The sequence below is a fragment of the Arvicanthis niloticus genome, chromosome 28 (genome assembly GCF_011762505.2).
Source record: "Arvicanthis niloticus isolate mArvNil1 chromosome 28, mArvNil1.pat.X, whole genome shotgun sequence".
Taxonomy (NCBI): domain Eukaryota; kingdom Metazoa; phylum Chordata; class Mammalia; order Rodentia; family Muridae; genus Arvicanthis; species Arvicanthis niloticus.
In genome coordinates, this window is record NC_133436.1 from 13,327,567 (window position 1) to 13,345,281 (window position 17,715).

General features: G+C 40.7%; 1 protein-coding gene across 1 annotated transcript in view; it reads right to left on the minus strand.

Annotated features, from left to right (window-relative positions):
• Positions 1–227: 227 nt before the first annotated feature.
• Oprm1 (opioid receptor mu 1) overlaps positions 228–17,715 on the minus strand; it is a 62,646-nt gene continuing 45,158 nt past the window's right edge. Inside the window, exon 4 of the mRNA XM_076926738.1 lies at positions 228–10,587. Coding sequence (XP_076782853.1) covers positions 10,549–10,587 — 39 coding nt within the window. The 3' untranslated portion in view covers positions 228–10,548. The remainder of the gene's footprint in view (positions 10,588–17,715) is intronic.

A 17,715-nucleotide genomic window follows, 5' to 3' on the forward strand; every position in this document is an offset into this window, starting at 1 on the left:
ATGGATTAGGGTAGAATGGCTGGCTAATGATCTGCAGAGACTCTGTTTTCAGCCCCACCCCTAATTCTTGGATTGCAAGTGCATGCCACCATAGTTGGCTATTTATTTATTTATTTATTTATAACATGGGTGCTGGAGATTGAACTCAGGTCCTCATGAGACTATTAACCACAGACAGAGCAGTTATGATACGAGAATAAAAAAGACACGAGTTATATTTGCTTTACGAGTAGGTTTTCTTTATTAGTCATATAGGAGCATACATCGCATGCAAGAAATCACAATACAGCCCAAAATGTTTGTGGATTCTGGCACATCAACGGTCACACAGTGCAAGAGTTTACACATTGCTTTTACATACAACTATTATAAGCTGTCAAATAGAGATGCTGCAAAAAGGAATTCAGCAATGCTCCTAATGATTGATGCACACCAGTCAACACTTTGATCTGTGTAGGAGCCATTGCGATACATCAGATAATTTTTGGAAAAGCTACATTTGACCATTTTATCCTACCTGGAAATGTGCATAAAGTATAAAATGATAGCTTAGTCTTCTCTGCAAGCGAAGGTGCTTATTTCTGTAATAATTACATTATTGTAGAGTCAACATATTCATGTAAACATATAACCAACACACTAAAGAAGGGTCGGTCTCTCAGGAGAGAATGCTGTGTACCTTTGAGCATTCCTTTGTGAACCATCACAACAAACCATGTACACATGTCTCTAGCAGGGGCAAAGAGGTAAACCCAGATTCCTAGGGAAATGCTTTTGAAAGGCAAAGTGTATGTGTTTGTGTGTGTGTGTGTGTGTGTGTGTGTGTGTGTGTGTGTTGGGGAGGTTGTTAAAAAAACAATCCAGCTAGGCAGTGTGCAGAACTCATGCTCCGCCTATGGATTTCACACACAGTTTTGGAAGATACTATTGTAGTTTGATTTACACAAATACAAAGTCTGCAAAGCATGACCTATGTCAGACTTCTCTTTCTCTGTGGGACCTTCTGGCACTTCCTGTAGGTTAAGATGTTCCCCTGTTGCAGAAGCTGATCTTAAATAGTGATCCTAGATTCAAATCAACCCCTGAGTTTCAGGAAAGAGGTCAATTGCAGTCTTTTCTCATAACCCAGAATGAAAGGAAGAGTTGAACAGGGAGAAGGCTCAATGCCCTTTTAGAGTAGACTCAAAACCATGGTCCAAAGAACTCTTCTGCCTCCACTTGTGTAGCTGGAGAGATACGCAGCTCCTAGACAATGATCTACTTAAAATACGTGTACTTAGCTACATGAGATTCTAGTCAGATTGATTATTATATTTTGATTTTTTTTCTCTGCTGAAACACTACAGACTATTTTTAAAGACTGTCGTTGATTACCAGAATTTCAGATGTATGATGTGCATTTTACTTCTAGCAGAAATTGTCTTTGGATATCAAGAGTGCATTACCGGTGTTATAAAGAGTTTAACGACATGTAACACACCTGATGTTTAAACTTACACTTTTTCTTAAAAAAAAAAAACCTTATTTATTTATTATATTTGATAGATCTTGTTAAATGTTTTTTTTTTTAGAAAGCTCTATTTGCAAACTAATTCACTTATATTCCATGTAACACAATGAGATGAAATTGCTTCACATTTAAAAGTATAACTATTAGGAGAAAAGCCCATGGAATGTATCGCCAAGTGGAAATTGTCTTTTTGTCTTTGATTATAATTGAATTAAAATACCACTATATACCTATTTATATATTCCTTTTGCATTGGTAGACATGTTCCTATATAAAGGTGTATAGAATTTTATATAATTGCATCGATATCATTATTATCTCCATAATCGCCACATAACAAGGATATATGTATTTATTAATATTTCTAACTCAGTTCTGAGTTAAGCGTATGAAACTATTTCATTAAACTAATGAAAATTGATATTTCAACATTCACAAAACTGTGCTCAAGGCTGAAAATTTTATGGCAGGAATATTAAGTTCTAAACAGGAACACTGGATTTTGTGGGTTCAGACTCTACAGTGGTTCATATGTTGAGTGGAACTAATAGCTCACATAGAGATAACGGAATGGCTGAAATAAGAAAGGCCTGTTGCAAGCATATTCTAAGATTCATTTTAAGTGTCTTTCTAGAGTAAACATAAAAACAAAACAAAACTGCATTTGCAGGTAACCTCTTGGTTCTGCAGCTTCACCTGCGGTGATGAATCCCTGATAAAACTATATTGGATGCTTCCTATTCTGACCACCATTGCCAAATAATTCCCAAAGGTTCACATGGTAGTGGTGGTGATGATGATGATGACAGCAATGATGATATTATATGTGTGTGTGTGTGCACCTGTGCATATGTGTGTAAGTGTTGGGGAGTCTTGGCAATGTTAAAGTATCCTGTAAATATGAAGACCCTGCTTGATAACAGATGATTTTTTATCAAACCAGCAATTAAAAAAACCGAAAAGATAATGAAAATCCCATGAGGGGTTGTATTTATGAGAGGCTGCAAAGCTCTTCCAGGTCCTGTGTTTCCAGGACATGTGTTTTTCAGTCATGAGGGTGAGTATATATACTTTAATACCATTTATAAAATGATTTTCCAATTGAATATAAATATTTTTGAGAAATAGAATTTGCAGTTAAGGGATTCATTGACATTTTAGTTTTTTTGTGATTGATCTTCTCAAACCATATACTAAAATTCAAATCACATTTCTGTGTGGGAATCTCCAACATTCTATGATGTTGACATGAAGTTGTTATGCTTCAAAAATATTGTAAAAGACAGACCTAGATCTAAGCTCATATGTTCTTTAAACATGACAGAATCAAACTGACTTTTGTATATAGAGTCAGTCTAACATTACTTTCCAATTTTTCCTATAGAGATGTCAGAATCTTGAGCAAATTCAAGCCAGAAAGATCACTTCTCATTTGAAATTTATGTGAGAAAATCGCCCAGCCATTCTCTGACAATTCCTACTTACTGTATTCTTTCTTGCTCCCTCAGTTCTGTAGCTAGGCTCTTTTCTTCATGGTGTCTGTGGATGCTGGCTTCCAGCTGTCTTCAAGAAGCCAGGCCAGTTAGGAAAATAGCCAGCAGGATGTTTCCTCTGTCTTCAGAATCAATAAGAAAACAGGAACCTAATTGATCTCTCAATTGTTTACTGGAAGCTTCAGTCTTGTCATGAGAGAATCAGCACTTTAAAAGATACTCAAATTTTTATATGCACACCAATGCACAGTGCCATGCTGGGATCAGTGGGCGGTCCCAGTGCCTAGATTTTGCTGAAATCAGTTTTATTGAACATTATAGGGGATGGAATGTCCACTTCCAGAAGTTATTTTGTATAATTTGGTTTATAGATTATTTAAAATAGTTCATTAGAAGGAAGGCATTCATTATAAAGGTGTCTAGGCATATGCCATTGGCATTAATGTCATTTCCATTTGGTTCCTTCAATAGCGAGAAAAAGTTTATCAGAAAACAATGGGAAACAACTCAAGAGGACAGCTCATGCCTGCAACCCTGGCATTCAGGAGCCCGAGGCAGAAGGATTGGCAAGAGTTTAAGGTCAACCTAGGTCAGCCATAGTGAATGTTAGAATAACCTGGGATACAGAATGAGACCCTATCTCAAAAAGCAAAACAGAACAAACCAGACCACCACCACCACAACAAAACAAACAAAACCTCTCCCAATCACACAGACCACGAACAGAACCCAACAAACAAAATCCAGAATCACTAACAGTTCTACTTAACCCAGAATTTACTTATTTTGCCCCTAGTCATGTTGAGTGACTGAGTCACAGACACAGACAAGATTCTGAGAACCTTTGTCAGTTTACTACCTGCAGTGCTGAGATTATAAATCCCTAAAAATAACCAGTTACTTGAACCCAATTTGTATAAATTCAGTAGCTTGCATGGAAAGAACCAGCTGGGAAGGAGGCCTGTTGAGTTTCTCTATTCCCTTGAGAAATAAAGGCCCAGAATTTCCATAAAGCAAATGAGTTGTGAGTTAATACAGCCCCATCAGTAGCAGCTTCTCACTGAGCAGGAGCAAGGGTGAGCCTGGGGGCAGAAGGGAACAAATTGCATCATAGCTAAAGAGAGTTACAAGAGGCCTTGTTATGTTCCTGTTTTCTATACGGACCCCTGCAGAGGCAGGAACAGACATGGGGAATCAGGTTTGCCACCTGCAGAGATTCAGGAGAACAAGAACCAACTGATTGGGTTTCTTGGTAGGTAGGATGGATATTGGACATTAAAAGCTAAATGGTTAAGTATTCAAATTGATGGAGTACAGCCAGCCATTAGGAGACATGGAGAAGGGGAGTGGCCAGGCAAGAGCTCAGGCCTGTCTCAATAGGAAGCGCTGACATGCGCATTAACCCACCTAGGACTGACTGCAGAGGGTGAGCTGGTGCCTATTGTTCTAAAGAGAACATATCTGTGTAAAGACACCTGTTCGGAACACAACAAGAGATGAGCAATATGACAAGTGATGTGTCCCCCAGTCAGAAAACAAGCAAACGAGTGACAATAAACCACACTTCTTAGAAAGCAAGCAAATGTGTTTCAAGGATTCACAAACACTTAGCGATTTTGTCTACATTTGCTGTCTCAACAGGATCTTCTTTTTTTAAAGTTTCTGCTCATTCCTAAGAAAAAGTTCACATTTATTAGTCTAACAGAAAGAACAGAATTAAATACTATACCCCAGCACTGCCATAGGAAAAAAAAATCAACGTAAATGGCAAATTCTTGTTTGAGGATCACAGAATTCTAGTGTCTCTCAAGATCTAGCAGGATCCATTGGCTTGCCTTTACCTGGAGATCTTTGGATGGTGTACTGAAAACGAGTTTCCTGCTCTCAGCTTTCCTAAGGACCTCTGGCAGCCAAACTGAACCTATGGAGGCACTTGCAGCCTGGAGGGGCTGCAAACTGAGTTTGAGACTTGGTTTTTTGGCTGCCTCATCAAACAGCTATGTTGCCACTGTCTAAGATTTACAAAGTATCTCAGCAAATGCATGTCCTTCTCTCGAGGGAGCCAGGATATGGAAAGCATCTGGATTTAAGCATTGTGAGGTATTGGGGTGCTTCTGCTGTCCTCAGAATGAAAAAAAAAAATCCCAGAGTCCTCTGCTTTGACCTCTTGGAAAAATCATATTCCCAAAGTCAAACAATCGTAACCTCTGCCTTCTCTCAATGAAAATGGTTTTACCCAGCTCACTGCTGCGTTTCCAAGTAAGTGACTTTGTTTGGTTCCAAACAGATTCGTAGGGAAATGGCCACTGCTTGATTTCTTCCCTTTCTCTTCTTGAGTCTTCCTCAGCGTATACTATTTCTCTTTGCAATCCCATTTGGCATTTGCTAACCGTGTATTCATGAAAATTTTCCCAACATTAGTCAATGATGCCAATTAAATAAAATATTTCCATGTTTGGAGCAAAACAACAGAAGTTCCTTTCAAGAGGCTTGAAAAGGAAATGGAATGCCACAGCCTGCTTTCCAGACTCAGTTCCTTTTAAAAAATCAAATTGCAAGGTGGGAAGAAGGAACTCACAGACAGCATTTAAACACTCTTTCCTGAAAGATATTTTTGGCTGCTAAATATTCCTATTATGGTTACATGTGACACTGTTGAGGAAAAAACTGTACCCCATCTCTCCAAAAGAGCTTCTGTACTAGCTCTCCAAGATCACAGAAGAGATACACATTTTTCTACTTAGAAGTTGCATATATTGCTGAGAACTAATGTTATTAGAGGGATTTTAAGTGAATCTTAGATTTCACAAGCATAATTATGTTGTGAGAACCAAACACTCTTTGATGCACGATACAACTCTGGATGGGGGCAAGCCATTGAGAGAAACAGACAACATCCTTGTGAGAGAGAGAGATAATGCATCCTTTGGAAGTTAGAAATATGTCTGTGTTTGTGTTGAAACATACAGGATTTTTCTGGCTAACACTGAGTGGTCTTGGTGAATGTAGGCACGGCATTGGGTTTGTATTATACTAAAAAAGTTCTTTTTTTCTTCTTGGTACATGTGATGGCACACAACTGTGAATGCAGAACTTGGGTTGAAGCAGGGGGAATCCTAAATTCAAGGCCAGCTGGGGTTACATAGGGAGTTGGAGGATAGCCTGGGCTATGAATTACGAGCCTGTCTTGGGTAGAAGTGAAAAATAAGAAAGGAAAAGAGAAAGGGTGGGAGTCAGGTGAAGCTGTAACCTGTCAGATAATATCTGATCAGTACTATAATATATAATATATTATATATATTATATATAATATATAATATCTGATCAGTTGGAAACACTGGGGAGAAATACAGCCATCCATGAAAGTAGTTAAGCAGGTCTGTTTCTAGAACCTGGGCATATATTCTGAGAAAAAGGCCAGTTTTCAGTATTCTGCACATTACACACTTAATATAGTTTAATAACAGACTTTTCCAAATCACTTTGTACTTCCTATAAGTGTGTACTGTGACCTTCATTAAAATCTGTACTTATGGCTGCACTTAAATTTCACACCGAGGAGGGCAGGAAGGAAGAGTATTGCCTTTTCCAGCTGTGTCTGACTCATGGCCCAAGGGCCCTGCCCACTTTATAATCTCAACCTAAGTTTCAGTCATCTGCATGTTTGTAATGTGTAATCCTAAAACACACCCATACTGGCTATATTAAACAGGACACTCATCTGCTTACACTAAGAAATGTCACGGCCTTCCACGATGACATCTGAGCACATCATGAGCAAGAAGCTGTTGGCACTTGGGCTCGCTTACTCCTTGAACAGGGGCCATCCTATAATTCTTGGACCTTTTTACGACAGTGGGGAGCATAGTGTGTATGGCAAAACTATTTCTAGTGAAATAGAATCATCTCCAGCATGGATGTCATAAACTTGGGTCTTTCATGTGCTCCTCCTGCCTTAAGTCTTAGTAGATGGAGACCTTAGGGGTGTTCTGTACACTTGTTTTCTGAGTCAACTCAAAGGAGAGGAAAGAATGTATCCCAGAGAAGGATATATATCTCTGAGGCCCCTAAACTACCTATGATCATTGTTTTATTTATCAACATTGATAATTTCACAAATAATAGAAAACATTTAGTACATGACAGAGCAAAAGTATTTTTTAAAAGACTTTGTATCATTTAATCCTGATCATGACCCAAGAGGGTTGCTATAATTGGTCACTCTTTCAAGGAGATAGGAGCTAAGAAATCTTATATAGATTGCTCAGAACCATGAGTCAAATCAAATAAAAAACAAACAAACAAACAAACAAAAAAACCCAAACTGTTGGAGATTGGTTCTAATGTTTTGATTCAGTCGGGAATCTGTGTGCCCAAATGCTAAAGGTCCTTGTCACCAATTAGTTTCTGATGGATCAAAACAGCCAATGGTTGGGGATGGGGTGGTGCCCTTAGAGTTGTTCAGGTTAGGACCCAGAGAGGAACAGGAGAGACTCGTCATGGGTCGGGGAAGAAAGATGGGACACAGCAGTGTTAGGAGATAAAGCCAACCAGCCATATGAGATTCCGATATGTGGCCAGTGGCCACTTCCCTGATTGGGCCTGGGGTAGCAGGAGAAGGTTTAGGAGTGCCCAGCCATCGAGTTATCCAAGGCATTTTAAAAAGAATCTAATGGTGTGTGTTTCTTTCCTTCATGGATCCAAAGATAGCCCCTGGGCAGGTACGCGCATGCAATCTGCCCGAGCACAGAGCTATGAAGCAAAAACTCACCACTATACAAAACCAAACCAAATGTTCAGATACCCATATACTTGACCTTCAGATTAAAGCTCTTTAATGGTTCTTCCAAACTTGTCCTCAGTGTCACGACATGAAGGCAGATCCAGAATATTGAAGGAAAGAGTTTAAAACAAAAGCATGGCCCCATTCCTTCTGGGCTGTCCCTCTCTTCATTGTAGGATCACTCTTTCCTGGCCGAGTCCCGTCTCCTGCCTCTTTCCTTCCTAGAGATTGGTCAGGAGAAGGCTTGACAGCCACATGATGGAGGCTGCACACAGGAAGACAAGTATGGAGGAAGATAGGCCACTGAGCCTCGGACCCAGTAACACCGAGCTTCCAGTGTTACGGCCAAAGTTCAAACCTCCCCCTTCACATCCATAGCCTCCAATTCTGGGGCAGCCAAATTAATAGACAGCAGTGAGGAAGAAGCTTCCTCTGTGAAGGTACAGGTGTAGTCAGAAGGCAGAATAACAACTTCATTTTCTTTAACGTTAGGTCACAATGGAAAAATTACTCTTCCAGGCTGAGGGCTCTTGCTTTTCTATGAGCCACTGAGAGTTAGTTTTAGCACATAGGCATAAAGAGGCTTTCTGTGAAAAAACATACTGGCAACACCTTACTGGCTTTGGAATGTATTTTTAAAATGAACCTTTTCAAGAACAAGAATTCTGTATTCTTTGTAGAGTCTCAAAGATGATATGATATAGACTTGTACATATTTACATATAACGTTTGTAGAAAAAAGCTTGAACCAAGTCCTACGTCAAGGCCAAATTGCTTTGAGCCACACATCAGTTAATTCATACCAGGGGTGGGGCATTACACAGAAACACTGAAAAGCCCAAAGAGTAGAAACAATACTGTGTTCTTGAGAGAACTTGTGTCAAATACCATACCGGAGGCGAGAATGTTCTTCCTCAATATTTACATGCAGATATTTCATTCTCCCTAGCGAGTCCCATTTGCCTTGTCCATTTTAAAATGCTAAATCTTTTTAAGATTCTGGTTTTAATTACTTCTATCAGAAAATGTAAGAAGTACAACATAATGCCCATTTATCCTGGGATGTAATGTCTCAGAAATGGAGGTTATTAGAGACATCATTGAAAGGAAGCATTAAAACACTTATCTTAGAACTTTTTTTTTCCCCTCCTCTAATGGATACATAGCTGGGTCCATGTAATTATAGCCAATCAGATCTGAGACAGTAAATTCAGTTATTCTGACCTGACAGCTGTCTTCCAGAAATACTGTCTTTGGATATCTGGAGCGCATTGGTGTCTGTTAGACAGATGAGGGGATGCACATTTTATAGTTGTATCTGATGGCTGCTTGCAGTCCCTGGAACCCTAGTAAGGGAACCAGAGTCCCCTCCTCCCCCTGCTTTTTTTACTCCCATCTCCACAGACAATGTCAAAATTCATGTAATCAAGGCTGACAAAAGTTCAAAGTTCACTCCTTTGCATTGGCCATCTGATTTGTCCATTCCTCCAGATATAAAAATGAGAGATGGCCAAATCTCAACTGCATGTCATGTCAAAGAAAATTAGTCAGAGTAGACTTTCTTAGAGAAGCTACACCAATGATTGCCATCGTATCAAGAAAATATTGAAAGTTAGCCAAGATTTAAAGAGACCAAGATAATGATTACAGCATTGCATCCATGCAAGTCTTCGGGGAGAGAGGTCTGGGGTACTGTTAATATTTCATGTTCAAGTCACGATACAGGGTGGAAAAACCCATCATATGTTATTTTTCTATATGGTTGAGTCTATCTTGTAATTATGTTTTTCGGGTTCGTATTTTAAAAGTGCTTAAACTTTCCTGGCACCCAAGAAAAACATCTGTTGTTTGATCATGCGGATTCAGAAGGCATCAGGGAAAATAATACAAAAGACAGCATGCAGTGTGGAGACATTACTGAAAAAATGAAGAGAGTGAGGTTGTTGGCTTCCTGCTCGGAATGATGGCATGATGAGCTCACTGGGTGACTTTATGAACTTGACCTTGTGAACACTGAGAGGACATCAAGGGAATTAGGAAGGACAGCCCCTCCCCCAACCCCACATTATACCTCTCAGTAAGTCCTTTCAGTGTGAGAATCAACCATTCTGCAGTTGGCACTGTGTTTTCATCCCTTTCAGTTTCAACACCCAGCTAGGGAGGAAGATGATTCTTTCAAACAACACAAAAATCAAGAAACGAAGGTGCCTCTGATGTCTTAACTAAACCATATCTTGAAGGTGAAAGTTTTAAGTTGGACATGACATATTCCCTCACAAAAGGCTAAAAAAGACTGTAACTTTCCATAGAAGGTGACTGGGTCAGAGGTCAGAGGTCAGAGGTCAGAGGTAGCATTTAGTTTATGCATCACTACAGTGAATTTAACAAGTGACATTTTTTTTCCTTTGATGAGGTCATAAGTATTCACTTGAAAATAAAAATTCTACATAGAGAAGGGTCACCTTCTATGATGATCGAAATTCACATACCACAGAGTATTGTGGTCCACTGGGTGTTTCTGATGGTTCTATACATGAGCTGGATACAGTAGTGTCCTGTAGTCACTTTCTTCTGAGTGCTTGACACAGTCTGGGTGTCTCTCATGTGCAGAGTGAAGTAGCCAGAGAGAAATGACTTTGAATGATGCAGGGTCAAATGGTTTCCCAGGAAACCAGAGCCTCCCACACACCCTGACAGCAACCTGGTTCCAAGTAGATGGCAGCCTCTAAGCTTAGCGAGGGTCTGGATGGCGTGGTACCCAGTTAGGGCAATGGAGCCGTTTCTGCTTCCAGATTTTCTAGCTGAAAGAAGAGGAAGAGTGAAGATAGTGAGGACTGGGGGCTGGTCAGAGAACACACTGATGATTGTCTTCTGGATATAAGAACTGTACTGAACATTGTCCTGTGTATCTTCATCTGCAGCCCACTTTTGTTAGGTGCTCAAAATGTGGGTCATCGTAAATATGTTTTTGCATATACTAATCATTATTGGGATGCACACAGACAACCATTGGACTGACCATGGGGACCTCAGTGGAGGAGTAAGGGGAAGGACTGAAAGAGCTGATGGGGTTAGCAACCCCACTGTAAGAACAACAATATCAACCAACCAGAAACATCCCCTCCCCCAAAGTTCCCAGGGACTAAACCACCAACCAAAGAGTACACATGGAGGGACCCATGGCTCCAACTGCATATGTTGGATGCCTTGTCTGGCATCAGTGGGAGGGGAACTCCTTGGTCCATTGGAGGCTTGATAACCCAGCATAGGGGAATGCTAATACTGAGGCTGGAGGGGGTGGGTGAGTGGTGGATCAGGGGACATAGGGGAGGGAATAGGGGGTTTAACTGGGAAGGGGGATAACATTTGAAATGTAAATAAATAAAATAACCAATAAAATAAATAAAAAACTAAAAAATAAACAATAAAATTTTAAAAAACTTAAAAGACATCAATCTATTATCAGTGTTAACTCTGAGCCAACAATGTGAAGTAAGTAAAATATGAAACATTAAAAAATGAAATTTTTTTTTTTTAGATAGAATTTTACTCATTAGCCCAGGGTGAACTTAAATGTGAGATCCTCCTGCCTCAGCTTTTTTTGAGCACTAAGATTGCAAAAACATGCCAGTACACTAGGTCTTAGAAAATACATCTTAAATAAAATTCTTTCCCTTGCTCCATCCTTCATGTTCTCCCTTTCCAGTTAAATCGATAATGATTGAACCAAAATATCAAAAAATAGAATGAAAACCATTTTTATTTCACACCCAGTTCCTAAAACGCCTTTCTGTTTCCCATCCCATTCACCTCCCACTGTGAAGCATGTCCATTGAGCAGTGACTTCTGCCCAGCAATGGTGAGAATGTGATGTAGCTCATTTGAAAAATGAGCTACGAGATTAAGAGAATGGAATGTCTTACAATGAAGCCACTTGTTGCTCTTCCTGTTGTCGAAACTAGTGAGGTGTGAAAGCATTTGCATGGTAAGTATAAAGGCTTGCAAGATTTTATTTTTCCCAACAATTAATGTAGTTGAGTAAGTTTTACAACTGTTCAATGTCATGCCAGGTTGTATTTGCTAAGAACAAAGACCAGATCAGACTGATGTCACTATCAGGGGGAGCAGGCCATCATGGACCAGAAGTCACTAAACAATCACACTGATTGTGCCAGAATACAGCTTCCCCTAGAGATGACAATGTCTGTGACTTGTCACACAGGCAGCGGAGATGCCATGGGCAAGTACAATGCTGACCATTATGTCAGTGTTTGCTCTTGGAAGAGGCTTGGTTATTGGTCCCTCATGTGCTGAGACTTTGGCTTTGGGTCTGTGAACTGTGACAGAACCCACTCTGTGTGTAACTGCCATCTGGTCTCTTTGCATTCCCCGGTGGGGATTCATGGCTAGAGGAAGCAGCTCCAGCATGCTCAAGGTCTGTTGTTTTGCTGCACAGCAATGAGCTGAAATCTTTTTATCTTTCTGCTACAATCTGGAGAGTTACCGCAGGGATGCCACCTGCTTGCTTAGTCATCTCCTTTGGAGTCTTGTGACTTTTTGTTATCTTCTAAGAAGTTGGGATTCAGAGCCAAGGTGGTGTAAAAATCAGGATGTCAAGCTAGACAAGGAGCTAAATGGAGACATGTGTAGACATTTTCTGTGACTGGTAGATATGTGGTGTCAGAGGAGGCAATGGGTTTTCTACCTCTGTCTTACCTCTAGATAAAAATGAGTTGAGATAATGTATGAAAGTTAATGAAAAACGGGTAAAATTTAACAAGTGTCCATCCATAGTTGCCACCTGGGAGGACATACTATGGATCCTGTCAGAGAAACCTAGGCCTACATCACTATTAGAAACATATCTGAAGGGCAGCATGTCCCCAGAGAGAGTGTTGCGATATAAACTAGTAGTGATAGAGAAAGGGAGAGAGAGTAGAAATGCTTTGATTAATAAGCTGTGAGCTGTTTGTTGGCTTTCCGTCATTGTGAGGATGACCGGGCAAAGGTTACGCTTTTACATCGACAACAGTAGTACACAGACCACTTCACTTGAGACCCTATATTTAAGGAGAGTGACTATTGTTACCAAGCAGATTCACTTCCCATTTTGAGCGTGACTATTGATGGCTATTCTGGATTTCTGTTTTAGTCAGGACCCTAAACAGAAGAAATGAGAAGATTTCTCCGAGGCCCTGATTCCATGGAGAAGATATTCAAGACGTGAGGAATAATATTGCTCCCAACATATTCTGTGTTGAACTGAAAGATCTTTCCTCCCCAGGAGTATAACGTAGTAACGTTTATAAAATTGCCCTTCTCTCTGCAAAATCAGGGCCTTCACACAACCATGCCTGCTGGGAGATCTTACACCTACAACATGCTTATTTAGGGTCATATGCTCCCCGGGAGGAAGTCACTATTCTTAAAGTCATATACACTCCTCAAATCCAAAACATTAGTTGGGACAGGAAAGACCAACCCCTTCCAAAAACGCCCAAGGAGAGGCAGTGATCCCCTTGAGGACTGGAATGTCAACTAGATAGTCTCCAGAGAAGCTCAGTCCAGACATCATGCCATGAGGCCCATGCTCTGAGGAAAGGAAGATGGTCCTCCTAGGTGAAAGCCTTGCTTCTGTGGAACTCAGTTCTTGTGTGGCGATCACCAAAAGAACTAGGAAACCATGCTTGACTGTGTTAGAGCAATCGTTCCTTTATAGACTTTCTTGCCTGAACTTGGAAGGTCAGAGGACTCATTCCATGAGTACAATGGAGATACATAGATAAGAGGGGCTAGGGATGAATATGAAGTTTTATCTTTTCGCAATATGCCTGGTCACTAAGCACTAGGTTCTCTTGGGGGACTAGGGTTGTGCATTTCATCAGATGGACTTTCAGTAGTACAGTAGGATCTGGAGTAAGCAAGGCTAATTGGACCCCTTGCTAAGCACCACCGGCTCGTTTTCTACTGATAATTGACACGCTTGTTTTGTGAATGCTTAAGATATTCGAGGCAGGAGATTTGTGAAGAGATGACTGAAGGAGGTGTTCAAGGACAGAAAGCTAATGGGATCTGGAGGCTTACAGCGGATGGTTGCCAACCAAATTCAGTTGACGTGATAGCGCTGGCTGCTCCAGACTGCAGCCTGCAGTCCTGGGCACTGTGAGTCGAAATGGATCAACTGACTATGACAGCATATTCTAGGCCATGTGGGACTTCTGTCTCAGTTACTGTTCTATTGTCCTGAAGAGACATCGCGACCAAGGGAGCTTATGAAAGAAAGTGTTTATTAGGGGCTTGTTTATAGTTTCAGAGGATGAGTCCATGACCATCATGGCGGGGAGCATGGCAATAGGCAGGCAGGCATGGCACTGGAAAAGTAGATGGTAGCTTAGATCTGATGCACAAGCAGGAAGGAGTGGGGGGAGCTTTTGTAATTTTAAAGACCACTCCAGGGAGACATCTCCTCCATCAAGGTAACAACCCTTATAATTCTTCCCCAAACAATTCCATCAACCAGGGATCAAGCATTCAAATATATGCACCTATAAAGGGGGGCTGTTTTTTTTCAAATCATGATAACTTCCATCTTCTATTTTTCTTAATGTTATTGCTTGCCAAAAATAATTTTCTCTGATAAGCCCCACATAATGTTATTGTGCATTTGAGGCATTATTTGTCATTATTATTATTAATTATTATTATTATTGTGTGTGTGTGTGTGTGTGTGTGTAATATGCATGTTAGTGCAGGTGTTTACTGAGGTAAGGGGCATTGAATGCCCCTGGAGTTACAGAAAATTGTGAGTCACTCCTTGTGGATTCTCAGAACCAAACATAGGACCTTTGCAAGAGCATTACATGGTCTCAGCCATTCAGCCATGCCATGACTTTAGCCTTTGGAGTACTGTTTGAATTCTCCTGATATTTACCACCATATGGGAGGATCAAAACACAAGCCAACACTGGTTTTCTGAAGCTGATCTGGTCTTATTACATTGATGATTTTATGTTTATGGTTTCAATAAATTGTCTTGGGAAGCTCATTAGCTCTGAAAAGACATAATGAACAACCATTCATGTCAAAACCCTTAGGAAAAAAAATTATGACCTAACCCTAGAGACAGCATTCTCTACCCTTGGCTTGTGCTATCAGAAAAAAGGAAACCTGGCTCTGGGAGGCAGTTTTCAGGTGTTATCTTTGCATTCATTCTGTTGAATTACATGGGAGTCTCATCAAAACTGGCTGGACAAAAAGGAGCGGGTAACATTGGAGGCTATCCCAATAGATCAGCCAGAAGCCCCCTTTGAATTACAGGTCTCTGGGAAGGGAGTCAGCCTCTAGCCAGAGATACCTCTTGGGATTCTAAGCCCATATGCTTTGACCTTGATAGTAACCATTTTATTTGTGGAAGGAACAGCTTGGACCCTGGAGGTATAGGGAAGAAATAATAACATCCCTGTTATCTTACAGCTTCTGTCTGGCAGAGCAAACTCATGACTCACCAGAAATAAGCAGCAAGCTGTTAATGGTGCCGTGGCTGCATTTACCACCTCTGTCTACCTGCTGTGCTAACAGAAGAACTGTTGGCAGGCTTGACCCTAAATGATCTCACTGTGCCTGATGTTACGAGAGGCATCTCTAGACAATGAATCTCCATGCACATGAACTCACAGAGAGGCATCCCTGTTAGTTATGCTCATGACTATTCTTAGGCTTCTCATGACACCTAAGTGCCTTGGGGTTATGTAACGTCTAGTGTCTAGACAATAACCACTGGGTGACCATGGCCATCTGGTTTAACCAAACCAATGCAACAGCAATCTAAATCAAGTTTGTCAGTGAATCCTGATGGGGTGATGAGCCCCATTTTTGAACTCATTAATTTTTTGTGTTTATGTTCATGCACGTAGAAGCCAGATCAACACGTCAATTTATTCTATTGTTTGCCACCTTATTTTTGAGACATGGTCTCTCATTGAGTCCTAAGTTCACTGGTTTGATTAAGCTGGCTGGCAGTGAACTTGAGAGGTCTTCCTGTGTCTGCTCCTGACCTCTAGTGTTTGGATTTCAAATATACCCTGCTGGGCATGGTATTAACATGGGTGCTTAGATCCAAACTCAGGTACTCACGTCTGTCTAGCAAGCACTTTATACACTGAACCATCTCCTCATGCCCAAGCTCATCTTTAATGAACCACCATCAGTGGTAATGGGGAGCTCTGTAAACATTCCCTTTATTGAAATCCCAGGGAGATCACAAATATCACTGTTTATATGGTTTCCTGCTTTTATATAGCACTGTGAAGACTGTCCCTGCCACCAGCATTCAGATCTAGAGACAGCTCAGAAAGCTATCTTTCACTCTGTGAACTATAGCCAACGAGATGGAAAGAACCACAGAAATCGGCAGGTAAGTCTGCACTCTCTGATGGTAGATGGATCTCTGATTGGCCTTAACCCATAGTCTGCATGAACATGGTAGAAGGCAGATGCGACTTCCAAATGCTTCTGTTTTTGGATTAGTACCCACAGCATGCTGGCCTAATATATGCAAATGATGAGCAAGGAATCCAGGTGGTTTCCTGTAATTAGATCTTTAGTCTTCTCTGGGACTTAGTTGCATCTGTCTGATGTGGCATAGGGCACAGTTAAGCTCGATACTGTACGTCAGTCTCATCTTATCAATGGCCTTCTGTTGATAGTAATTTTAATCAAGTGTTGACTGAAAAGAGTGGGAACAGATCTGGTCTGAGCATTTGCAAGTACCTGATCTCACTTGTCAACGGGATGGCACAGCCATGTGAACATGCCTGGCTAAGATGGCAGATTGATTGACAGGTGAAGCTGGAGGAGATGTACCTTGAGCATCTCTGCCTATCTTTGCTTACTGAGTGATGCTTCAGGTCCTGAATAGTTTCTGCTGCTAGTCAGTTTCGGACTGTCATTGTCCAATCACATCAGGATTACAACAGGACCGCTTTGGGGTACTTGTTCTTAGGGAAAGAAGATCAAGCTGCTTATTGTTTGTTACAAAATATATGGGGCCATTTGCTCTGGGTTCCCAGGCGGTGGTGCAGCTCACCACCTCCTCACGTGCTGTGCTGTGAGACATAGAGTAAGTGAATTGCACTACCATGTTGGTGGTTCTGCTGGTTTCTTGGCTTCCCTGTGTCTGTCTTTGTCCTCCTCGGATCTGTGATGCGCTCTTCCTGAGACATCACCAGAATTCTATACCCAAGCTTCTTTCTGACCAGAAGGACACTGCAGTCACACAGGTCCATGGAGTTGGCAGTCAACATTAGATATGTACATATATACATAAATTGTATATGCATAGATATAATTCTCTAATGTTATTTTTTTTCCTTTTATATCAACAGTCTTTTAAACAGTGTAACCTTTCCAGAAAGTCAACTAACAAATCCCCTTTAGGCTATGTTTTACTCTGTTAAAAAAAAAAACAGTATGAAATGCTTTTAAGCACCAAGGTGAAGCTTATTTAAGAAATTTTAGTTCCTCTTCATAAAAAGACTGAAGTATTTCCTGTCATGTTAGAGCTGGAGAAAATGTAAGAGCTTATGTTTTTTAACTTTGTCAATCTGCACATGGAGATACACCCTTGAGAAGTGATGTTCCCATGTGTACTGGATGAAAATGCTAATTTGATATTTTAATTCTTGAAGCCCACTCTTCCCTTCCACTCTTTCCTCCCATCTAAAGTTGCAACCGAAGCCGGTAACTGATTCGGGTACTTTGGAAGCTGATCAGTGTTTGCTTGTAATGGATTTCAAAAAAACCCCATTCATTAGAGAAATCATAAAAACAGAATCACACAAAACCCATTTGGAGTCGATGACTCAGAGGCAAAGACCTCAGTGTTCCTAAGTAACTGGAACCCATTCTTTCTACCAAGCCTCATTGCCTGG